General features: G+C 42.5%; 1 protein-coding gene across 1 annotated transcript in view; it reads right to left on the bottom strand.

Annotated features, from left to right (window-relative positions):
• Positions 1 to 695: 695 nt before the first annotated feature.
• LOC116628023 (acyl-coenzyme A synthetase ACSM2B, mitochondrial-like) overlaps positions 696 to 12,393 on the bottom strand; it is a 38,331-nt gene continuing 26,633 nt past the window's right edge. Inside the window, exons 9-13 of the mRNA XM_032398063.1 lie at positions 6,260 to 6,361; positions 5,211 to 5,338; positions 4,990 to 5,089; positions 3,771 to 3,890; positions 696 to 800 (exon numbers count right to left, since the gene is read on the bottom strand). Coding sequence (XP_032253954.1) covers positions 696 to 800; positions 3,771 to 3,890; positions 4,990 to 5,089; positions 5,211 to 5,338; positions 6,260 to 6,361 — 555 coding nt within the window. The remainder of the gene's footprint in view (positions 801 to 3,770; positions 3,891 to 4,989; positions 5,090 to 5,210; positions 5,339 to 6,259; positions 6,362 to 12,393) is intronic.

Here is a 12,393-nt window from a genome sequence, read left to right as displayed (position 1 = left end):
CTTTTTTTCTTTCTTAACAGATATTGCATTATTTGTTTCAGAGGTACAGATCTGAGATTCAACAGTCTTGCACAATTCACAGTGCTTACCAGAGCATATACCCTCCCCAGTGTCTATCACCCAGTCACCCCATCCCTCCCACCCCACCCCCCACTCCAGCAACCCTCAGTTTGTTTCCTGAGATTAAGAATTCCTCATATCAGTGAGGTCATATGATACATGTCTTTCTCTGTTTGACTTATTTCGCTCAGCATAATACCCTCCAGTTCCATCCACGTCGTTGCAAATGGCAAGATCTCATTCCTTTTGATGATTTATTGAGCTTTTTTATTTCCTCCTTCCCTCCCTTCCTTCTTCTCTTTCTCTCCCTTCCTCCAATTTTCTTTCCTCCATCCCTCCATCCCGCCTTCCTGCCCTCCCACCTTTTCGTTCCTAATGGCTTTCTTTTGCTGTTTCATTCTTTCTCTAATTTTTCTTTCTTTTTTTCTCTCTTCCCCTCTCCTTTCCTCTCTCTCATTCCCTCCCTTTCTTCTTTCAACATCTAATATGGCAAGATTTTGTGCTAATAACCAGGGAAAGACAGAAATCAGTTGTCTTGTCATAAGGAACCTCATAACCCCAAGGGAAGGCAAAAGGCCCAAAGGGAAATGGAAGTAAGTAGAAGTACTGCACCCAAAGGGATGCCCGTGCAGGTGTCACTGGGCCACAGCTTGCCTAGATGTCTTCCACTCCTTGTCTCGAAGCTTCTTCCGCTGGATTTTCCCTGTGACAGTCTTGGGCAGTTCTGAGACAAACTCCACCTGTTGGGAAAAGTTAGTCCAGGGTGGGCCATCTCTAACCTCAGTGGGGTTGGATTTTTCAGAAGAACTGCTATAGGGTGAAAAAATCTCTTGAGGCAGAGGCTCCAGGTGAGTGAGGACTGAGCCTGGAACACTCCCAGGGCAGCCCCTAGTCAGTAAGAAGCTTTGGAAAGTGCTCTGGGACCAAGGCAAGATGAGAATGGCTGGAATGGGACATAAAGGTCTAATCAATGGTGTTTGACATACCCTAGGACAAGGGAGAAGCAGCACAGTAAACACGACATGACGCAGTCCTCAGACACCTGAGCTTTGACATCAGACTCCCTGGGCTGCAGTCTCTCCTCTACCACCTGCCTGGCTTTGGACAGGTCACTTGGCTTTTCTGAGACAGTTCCCCACTGAGTTAACTGGAGGGCAGCAACAACTTTGTTGGGTTATTTGAGGATAAAACGAAATTATGCAGGCTAAATTCTTGATGGGTAAACACTCAAAAATATTAGCTGTGGTTATTAACTTGGACTACAGACAGTAAATATTTAAGAGTTAGGAAACCTGACTTTGAATTCCAGCTCAGTCATTTCCTGTTGGCAGAACTATAAAATCTCTCCAATTTCATTTTTCATATCTGTGGGGAAAAAATGTTTGATGTCGAGGACCCCTCCATGTCTAATATTCCTGAATCCCAAGATATGGACGATGAAGACAGTTCACTGAGACTTCCTGTTACAAGGCTCGGCTTGCCAGGGCATTGGTCTAGGACTCAGATGGTCATGGGTTTGATAAAAATAATAATAATAGGGATACCAATATAGAAAAAGTTATCTTCTTAAAAGCTGATGTGGGGGTCTTCCACAGGCAAGACTGGACTTTGTTGAGGAACAGGTTTGTTAAAAATCACAGTGGAATGAAGCAGGGATTGGCAAAATCCAGCCCTCCTCCTATGTTTGTAAAGGAAGTTTTATTTCAACACAGCTACACTCATTCATTCCCAATGGTCTCTGGATGCTTCAGCACTACAAGGCCGAACTGAGTAGATGGAGGGTAAAGGGTGTAGATAGAGGGTAAAGAGAAGCCACAGGGGAGATCTAGGAAGTGTTTGATCTCAGGAAGGAGGGAAGAGATAGAAAGAATGCTGCCCAAAGCATTCTAGGGGGGAGACTTTTAAAAAGAGACACATCTATTGAGTAATATAATGTTATATTGTAGATCTCCTGGGTCCTCCAAAATATTCAGTTACACTCGAAATTCATAATACTTTGGGTGATTAGTGTTCTAGTTTCCTTTTAAAGTACTTATTAAATGCTTATTATATGCTAGTCTTCTGAGTGCCTTATGTCTTACAAATATTATTAACTCTTCTTAGTAACAACCTGGAAAGGGGTAACACCATTTTCCCTATTCACAGATAAGGAAACTGAGGCACAGAGAGACTGTTAAGTAAGTGATGAGGATGAATTTGGAATGCAACTGTCTAATTCCAGAGACTGTGCTATATTGACTGCCTCACTATGAGTTTGAGGCTGAAAGTCTGTGTGGTGGACTCTCTGATGTGCTGCTCAGAGCCCCCTACAAGAATGATTTAACCCTCCCACCCCCCCCACCCCCCACTGCCAGACTGCTGCAGCCAAGGAGAGCTGCCCTTCCCAGGGCCACATCCCCATCCCAGCACAGGCTGCATCCAAGCCTGATCGACATGGGGCTATAAAGCACCCTCCCAACCTTGCCTGTAGCTCAGGAAACTCTGAAAGGTTGTCCTAGCTGCAGAACTCCCCATGGGGTTGGCTGAAGCCCCCTGGTGAGACTACATCACAGTGCACCTTCACCTTCTGCCCAATCCTGCCCCCTTCTCTTCCCTTCCCTTCTCTTTCTTTCCCCAGTTGTTGATCCCAAAGCACTCCCTAATAAACCTCTTGTATGTTAATCTCCTTCCCAGAGTCTTTCTCTCAGAAAATCCGTCTATGACAATTAGCCTGTGCTAACAAAGCATCAGTGAACTTCTGGGTTCTGTACACATCTCAGTAGCTTTAGGCTTAACATAGTTGCTCTCATCTCTACCCGAGACTCAGAAATATAGATTTTTTTCCTTTCCCCTGGGGCAAGCTCCTATCTTGTACCCACTTCCAAAAACTGGGTCCCCCTTCAGTGTCAACTTCCATGCCTAGTTCCCTGCCCCAGAGCGAAAACAGGTAGAGGAGATTCTATGCCTTTTGCCTTTTCCGGTAAGAGCACTTCCATTTTCCTGTGGGAAGCCACCCTTCTCCCCTTCAGTCCATATCATAGGTATAGAGCAGTCTTCTCTCCGTCTTTCCTGCACATGACCCAGAACTGGCCAATCAGAATGTTCCATCACCCTGGTTCTAGGGATTATTTAATGATGGGCCCATGACCTAAATTGGTCCAATGAGAATCAATCTGAAGACTTTTGCTGGTGCCTTTGCGGGGAAAGATGCTCTTTTATTACTGCGATTTACTAAATTGCTAAAAACCTGTGTTTGGAGCTGCTGGTGGCCATTACAAAGGGGGAGCATTTTAAGAAATGAAGACAATACAGAAAGAAGGTCAAGGGGTGAAAGAAGCATCCCTGACTACATCATTTGAATGCCTGATACCAGCCACAACTAAAGCTGCCCCCACCCCTGGACAACTGTGCAAGCAATAAAGTTCGTGTTGGATTTCTGTTGCTGACAACTGAATGAATCCTGAATAAAAATAGTGAGACCCCAATGCAGAGAGTAGGAATTTGGTGAGGTATTGACTAGAACTTATTCCCATGGGAGCACCCAATTTTCAATTCAAAGCAAGCTAAAGGCTGAGGCAAAATTTCAAGCCTCCAGACAGCTCCTGGATGGTGATAATCAGGCAGAACTTCGGAATTATAGGCCTCATCCAGAGCCTGAAGAAGAGAAATACAAGAAGAGAAATAGCTCTCCTTCCTCAAGTTGGGGGAACAAGGGAGCTCAGAGGTCTCACCTTCCTTGGGTACTTGTATGGGGCTGTTACTGACTTCACATGCTGCTGCAGCTCCTTGGTGAGCTGGTCTGGGTCATCGGACAGAAACTGGGGGGCCAGGACCACAAATGCCTTCACCACCTGCAGCAAAGATGAGGGCCAAGACAGAAGGCATCAGTGTGTTGTCATCTCCTGGAATAATGCAGTAGCAGGGTTAAGGCTTCCAACACAGCTACCCCCTTTATATCTCCTCAACTGTGCCTCCAGATACCTAGGTGAGAGAAAGGGAGACAGTAGTGATAACAATGGCTAAGGTCCCAGCTCTCTCTCAAGTGGCTTATTGGATGGGCAGGTAGGACTGTAAATTGAAACCACTCCCACCTCATATCCAGGGATAATAGAGAGTGATAAGGAGAAACTTCTTATAAGAGAAGAGCAAAAAATAAAGACTGGGATCATAAATCTAAATGATTTGTTTAACCAATCCAAACTACAGTTTGTACATCTATAAAAGGGTGATCCAATTGTCATACTTAATTCATGGGAAATAAAATGAAATCATATATAGCAAGCCTTAGCTCAGTGCTTGGCACAGAGGGATTTTCAATAGGGGATCCCTTTGGGCCTCCCTTGCCTAGTGGCTCCTGTGATTTCCATGCTGATATGGCCCATACCTGCCAGAGATAGGATGTTATTCAACTTGTACCCTGTCGAAATGTACTTGGACATTAACTCGCACCTCTGTACCTTACCTTTCTCTACACATATACCAAGTTCTGTTGGACTCCATCTGGGCCTGTTTCTATAACCCTAGAAAGGTCTTTCTTCTTCCTTATATTCTCATTGTAAAGCCCATGGCTCAGGGGCTCTATCGCTTGCCTCAAATCCCTCCTCTGTTCTGGTCAGGAATCAAATTCTGATTCAAATGCCAACCAGCAGAATGCAAGGAATCCCTGTGGCCTCATAATAATAGACCACATATGGTGCTTGCTATGTGCCAGGCCTTGTTGCAAGCACTTTATGAATATTAACACATTCAATTCTCACAATAACACCTCATCTTACAGATGGGAAACTGAGGCTCAAAGAGGCTGAGTAACTTGCCCAAGGTCACACCGCTGGTAAGTGGCAGGGCTTTCCAGCCCCATGATCTTAACCACCATGCAATGTGCCCTTGTCTCCAAAATCTGCACACCCCACCTCCCACCCTTGCACCTCCAGCCTGCTGCTCCCATGTCACCTCTCCTCGGACAGGGTCTGGGCTGCTGATTACAGCTGTCTCAACCACAGCAGGATGCTCCATCAGGGCATTCTCCACCTCTGAAGGCCCAATCCGGTACCTGCAGAAGAGCCTGTCTTTCAGAGAACACTGGACACGCAACCTCTAGGCCAGCCCAAAAGTTCAGAGCCAGCCAGAATAAAGATCCGGGTTACCCTTCCCAGCCCAGAAACCAAGCTCACCCACTGGAGTTAATGATGTCATCTGCCCGCCCTAGGTACTGGAAATAGCCATCTTGATCCTTGATTGCCCGATCTCCAAGGATCCAAAAATCTCCTCGAATGTTGGCTGCTGTCTTCTCAAGATTGTCCTAGTGACCATACCAAGTCATAGTCACTGTAACTGCAAAGCTGAACTCCTCTGCCCCAGGGCTGGCATGAACAGATGTGTAGATTGAACAACTTCACATGATGATCTTGCCCTGGACCTGCCAACCTCAGCCCTCAGATGGACCTGGAATTTTCTCCTTTATTTCAATTATTGTACCCAGTGTCTCTCACCTATTCCCCAGGGTCCAGTCTGATGGATAATATTGATGCATTTATTCACCTATGCTCTAGGGCATTACCTTGTAGTAAGCACACAGTAAATGGCAGGGACTATTAGCACTGCATTTATTATTTAAGTGATTATTTCATCATCTTGGTATCAGAAGGTGTGTGTTTGAGGTCTTCCCTGTCCATTTTTTCAATAGTAGCGGTCTTGGCTGACTCTTATAATCTCTGACTTCACCATCCATCCTCACCTGTACAGCAAGGCGGTTGGAAGTAAGGATCATCTATTTCTAACATTCCAAGGTCTGAAGATAGGGATGCTTTCAACTATATGGTAAGTCTCAATGTCATGTCTAACATGGCTCTAAAGAAAATCGATGACATAGAGTAGGGGAGAGATACTTGGAGAGGGGCAGAGTTGCCCTTGGGAGAGTATTGCTGTATGTAGTATGGGGGCAATAAATTTTTTTGGCATGAAACAGTTTTTGGGGGGGTGGAAAAGGGTAATGGGAGAAAGATTAATTCTTCAAAAGGAATCTTAGGGGTAGGTTAAGGATGGCAGGGATGAATACCCAGTTTTTTCTCTCTGCAAAGTGCCCATTCTTGGACACTGAACACCCCTTGTCCCATGTCCTGTCATGGTTTACCTCTAGGAAGGTACATAACTTTGCCCCCCACCAACCCTCTCAGAGTCCACTAGCCCCACAGGGAACAGAGGAGAGGAGTGGGTTCCTCACCACATAGCCAGAGAAGATGCCTATAGGCCTGATGGGCTTTACCCGGATGCCCAAGTCTCCCTCCACGCCAGGGGGCAAGACCTTGCCCTTGTCGTCTAAGACCTGAAGGAGGAAGCAGATAGGAAGAAGATTCTGCATAACAGGAGGTGGCTGGAGTGAAGAGCTGAGCTGGTCTGATGGAACACCCTCTTGCTCCAGTGGTGACTGAAAACAAGAACCAGAAACCAAGGAGAGCAAAGAATTTTACACCTCAACTTCTAATCCATCTGCCTGGGATGGATGAGGTAAAGCCCCCTATGGAGACTGGACCAGATGAGCTTGGGAAGAATCTTCTGTCTGTAGGAGCTCAGTAAATGTAATAGCCTCCTGTAATAGCCTCATTATCTTTGAGGGCCATGAACTTGAACATCAGACAGATCAAAACTCAAAGTATGCCCTGCTACCCTACCAGTTGACTTTGAGCTGCCTGAGCTCTATGTTTCAGTGCCTTCATTTGTCTTAACAGGGATGATAACAGCTTATGTCACAGAACTGTATGAGAATGAAGGAAGATATTTTTTAAAAGGTATTTATAGTAGTCAGGGGGAGGGAGAAGCAGGCAATTAGAAATAACACTGAATAGAGTATAAGTTATTATACGTCAGATACATATACCTATGCACATAACCATAGATACAAATTCTCTCTCTTGGAATTTAGCCCAACGAAATAATAAGGGAAAAGAGCAAAATTTTAACTAAGACATCTTGCTTGTTGTTTTTACTAGTGAAAATTTTGGAAATCATCCAATGACCAACAAAAGGCATAAAGAGTAGTGGAGCCATACAATCTACTACTATATAGTCATTAAAATTCATGTTGTAGGTAGGTATTATTTGACCTGGAAAGATGGTCATCCAAGATTGTTCAAGATAAAAATGTTACAAAATGATATGTCAAGATTCACCCTTATTTTTCAAAAATGCATATATTTATAGAAATGGCTAGCTACTTAATTTGCTGGCTATTCAAAGTGGTTTTCTCTGGATAAGAATATGAGTAATTTAGGTTGGGAGCAAAATGGCGGAGGTGTAGGAGATCTGGATTTCGTCTGGTCCCAGGAATTCAGCTGGATAGGGATCAAACCATTCTGAACACCTACAAACTGAACAGAGATCAAAGAAAAGAATAGCAACAACTCCCTGAACAGAAAAGTGACCACTTTCTGGAAGGTAGGACGTGTGGAGAAGTGAATCCGAGGCGATATTCGGGAGGGTAGATGGCGGGGGAGGAGGCCTCCATCGGCCGCTTCTGGCAAGTGATAGAGCAGCGGAGCACAAAATCGGAACTGTTAGAAGTCTGCTCTGCTGAGGAACGTCGCTCCAGTGGCTAAGCAGGGGCTGGAACCCTCGTGGGACAGTGTGGTCTCAGGACCCTCAGGGTCACAGAAAGACCGGGGGTGCCTGAGTGTGGCAGAGCTCCCAGGTATCGGAGCAGGTAAGCCGGCTGCAGAGACGGAGCTGAGGCGCGGGCTCTCAGCTCGGGGTTGTCATAAACTGTGATCTGCAGTACAGTCGGGCCACTGCTCCTCCAGCAGGGACCCAACAAGCGGCAGATCCAAGGAGACTCCCCTTCCTCCCCCAGGAGGAGCGGCGCGGGAGCGCACCGCAGGGATCTGCTGGGTTTGGAGACTCCACATGGGGTCGTGTGCCAGAGATAGAAACGCGCGGTCACAGGCCGGGTGAGCACGGAGTGCGGCTGGAGGCCAGGGAGACAGGAGTGACTGACTGCTTTTCTCTGGGGGTGCACTGAGGAGTGGGGCCCCGAGTTCTCGGCTCCTCCGGGGCGGAGATTGGGAGGCCACCATTTTCACTCTCCTCCTCCAAAGCTGTAGGGAAAGTTTTCAGGGAACAAAAGCTCCCCAGAGCAAACCCGAGCAGATTACTTACCCTGGACCCAGCAAGGGCAAGGCAATTCCACCTCCAGCAAAGACATTTGGGAACCACGGCAACAGGCCCCTCCCCCAGAAGATCAGCGAGAACAGCCAGCCAAGACCAAGTTTACCGATCAGTGAGAACGGCAGAACTCCAGCACTAGGGGAATACTGCACATAGAATTCATGGCTTTTTTACCATGATTCTTTAGTCTTTCAAAGTTAATTTTTTTTTAACTGTCTTTTTTTTTTTTTTAATTTTTCTTTTTCCCTTTTTCAACCAACATCTTATCAATCCCTTTTTTTAAAAAATATTTTTTATTTCTCATTTTTAGAGTCATATTCTATCCCTTCATAGTAGTTACCCTTATTTTTGGTATATATATAAGTTGTTCTCTCTTTAAAATTTTGAGATACAGTTTCTTGTAACACATCAAAATATACCCTAAATCTCTAGTGTATGGCTTTGTTCTAGTCTCCTGCCTGATCACATTCTCTCCCCCGCTTTTTTTTTTAAATCCTCTTCTTTCTTTTTTCAACCAACTTCTTATCAATTCCTTTTATAAAATCTTTTATAATTTTCATCTTTATAGTCATATTCCATCCCTTCATCGTATTAACCCTTATTTTTGTACATATATAAGTTTTTCTGTCTTTAAAATTTTGGGAGGCACTTTCTTCTAACAGACCAAAATATACACAAAATCTAGTGTGTGGCACTGATCTGTGTACCAGCCTGATCATATTTGATCATATTCTGTTTTTTTTGTTTTGTTTTAGATGGTTTTTATCTTTTTCTTTTTTCTTTCTTTCCCTTTCTTTTCCCCCGGTTTCAGGTCTTTTCTGATTTGTTTAGTGTATATTTTCTGGGGACGTTGTTACCCTGGTTAGCATTTTGTTCTCTCATTCATCTATTCTCCTCTGGACAAAATGACAAGATGGAAAAAGTCACCTCAACAAAAAGAACAAGAGGCAGTACCGACTGCCAGGGACCTAATCAATACGGACATTAGTACGATGTCGGAACTAGAGCTCAGAATGATTTTAAAGATACTAGCTGGGCTTGAAAAAAGCATGGAAGTTATTAGAGAAATCCTTTCTGGAGAAATAAAAGAACTAAAATCTAACCAAGTTGATGTATGTGGCTTGCTAAGTGACTCTAAATAATTAATTTTTATGCCCAAAGGATCCTGAACATATTTAGTCATTCTGTAGTTATTTAAGAATTTAAATAAGAATATTTTAAAGTTTTACATTCTTACAATACATATAATGGCATTAAAAGTTAACAAATTTACATTTTTTTCATTGATATACTTTTAAAAATAACATACAAACTTTTCTATTTCAAGTGATGCTTTGACCTACTTATTTTGTATCCACATTTATAATGTACCCTTTATTGTTTCTAGGCATTGATAGACTTTAATAAAAATAATACATTTACTATTTAAAAAAATAAAAAAAATAAAAAAATAAAAAATAAAATCTAACCAAGTTGAAATCAAAAAGGCTATTAATGAGGTGCAATCAAATATGGGGGAGCTAACTGCTAGGATAAATGAGGCAGAAGACAGAATCAGTGATATAGAAGACCAAATGATGGAAAATAAAGAAGCTGACAAAAAGAGAGATAAACAACTACTGGATCACGAGGGCAGAATTCTAGATATAAGTGATACCATAAGACGAAACAACATTAGAATAATTGGGATCTCAGAAGAAGAAGAAAGAGAGAGAGGAGCAGAAGGTATATTGGAGCAAATTATAGCAGAGACCTTCCCTAATTTGGGGAAGGAAACAGGCATCAAAATCCAGGAGGCACAGAGAACCCCTCTCAAAATCAATAAAAATAGGTCAACACCCTGACATCTAATAGTAAAACTTATGAGTCTCAGAGACAAAGAGAAAATCCTGAAAGCAACTCGGGGGAAGAGATATGTAACCTACAATGGTAGAAACATTAGATTGGCAACAGACCTATCCACAGAGACCTGGCAGGCCAGAAAGGACTGGCATGATATATTCAAAGCACTAAATGAGAAAAATATGCAGCCAAGAATACTATATCCAGCTAGGCTGTCATTGAAAATAGGAGAGATAAAAAGCTTCCAGGACAAACAAAAACTAAAGGAATTTGCAAACACGAAACCAGCCCTACAAGAAATATTGAAAGGGGTTCTCTAAGCAAAGAGAGACCCTAAAAGCAACATAGACCAGAAAGGAACACAGACAATATACAGTAACAGTCACCTTACAGGCAATACAATGGCACTAAATTAGTATCTTTCAATAGTTACCCTGAATGTAAATGGGCTAAATGCCCCAATCAAAAGACACAGGCTATCAGATTGGATAAAAAAACAAGACCCATCAATATGCTGTCTGCAAGAGACTCATTTTAGACCCAAAGACACCCCCAGATTGAAAGTGAAGGGGTGGAAAACCATTTACCATGCTAATGGACACCAAAAAAGAGCTGGGGTGGCAATCCTTATATCAGACAAATTAGATTTTAAACCAAAGACGGTAATAAGAGATGAGGAAGGACACTATATCCTACTTAAAGGGTCTATCCAACAAGAAGATCTAACAATTTAAATATCTATGCCCCTAACATGGGAGCAGCCAATTATATAAGGAACTTAATAACAAAAGCACAGAAACACATCGACAATAATACAATAATAGTGAGGGACTTTAACACCCCCCTCACTGAAATGGACAGATCATCTAAGCAAAAGATCAACAAAGAAATAAAGACTTTAAATGACACACTGGACCAAATGGACTTCACAGATATATTCAGAACATTCCATCCCAAAGCAACAGAATACACATTCTTCTCTAGTGTCCATGGAACATTCTCCAGAAGAGATCACATCCTAGGTCACAAATCAGGTCTCAACCGGTACCAAAAGATTGGGATCATTCCCTGCATATTTTCAGACCACAATGCTTTGAAACTAGAACTCAATCACAAGAGGAAAGTCGGAGAGAACTCAAGTACATAGAGGCTAAAGAGCATCCTACTATAGAATGAATGGGTCAACCAGGAAATTAAAGAAGAATTAAAAAAATTCATGGAAACCAATGGAAATGAAAACACAACTATTCAAAATCTTTGGGATATAGCAAAGGCAGTCCTAAGAGGAAAGTATATAGCAATACAAGCCTTTCTCAAGAAACAAGAAAGGTCTCAAATACACAACCTAACCCTACATCTAAAGGAACTGAAGAAAGAACAGCAAATAAAGCCTAAACCCAACAGGAGAAGAGAAATAATAGAGATCAGAGCAGAAATCAATGAAATAGAAACCAAAAGAATAGTAAAACAGATCAATGAAACTAGGAGCTGGTTCTTTGAAAGAATTAACAAGATTGATAAACCCCTGGCCAGACTTATCAAAAAGAAAAGAGAAATGACCCAAATCAACAAAATCATGAATGAAAGAGGAGAGATCACAACCAACACCAAAGAAATACAAACAATTATAAGAACATATTATGAGCAACTCTATGCCAGCAAATTAGATAATCTGGAAGAAATGGATGCATTCCTAGAGATGTATCAACTACCAAAACTGAACCAGGAAAAAATAGAAAACCTGAACAGACCTATAACCACTAAGGAAATTGAAGCAGTCATCAAAAATCTCCCAACAAACAAAAGGCCAGGGCCAGATGGCTTCCCAGGGGAATTCTACCAAACATTTCAAGAAGAATTAATATGTATTCTTCTGAAACTGTTCCAAAAAATAGAAATGGAAGGAAAACTTCCAAACTCGTTTTATGAGGCCATCATTACCTTGATCCCCAAACCAGACAAAGACCCCATTAAAAAGGAGAATTACAGACCAATATCCTTGATGAACATGGATGCAAAAATTTGCACCAAAATACTAGCCAATAGGATCCAACAGTGCATTAAATGGATTATTCACCATGACCAAGTGGGATTTATCCCTGGGCTGCAAGATTGGTTCAACATCTGCAAATCAATCAATGGGATACAATACATTAATAAAAGAAAGAACAAGAATCATATGATCCTCTCAATAGATGCAGAAAAACCATTTGACAAAGTACAGCATCCTTTCTTGATCAAAACTCTTCAGAGTATAGGGATAGAGGGTACATACCTCAATATCATAAAAGCCATCTATGAAAAACCCACAGCGAATATCATTCTCAATGGGGAAAAACTGAGAGCTTTCCCCCT

This window comes from Phoca vitulina, unplaced genomic scaffold (assembly GCF_004348235.1).
Source record: "Phoca vitulina isolate PV1807 unplaced genomic scaffold, GSC_HSeal_1.0 scaffold109, whole genome shotgun sequence".
Taxonomy (NCBI): Eukaryota; Metazoa; Chordata; class Mammalia; order Carnivora; family Phocidae; genus Phoca; species Phoca vitulina.
The sequence above is the reverse complement of the archived record's forward strand: the minus strand, read 5'-3'. Positions and strand labels throughout refer to the sequence as shown.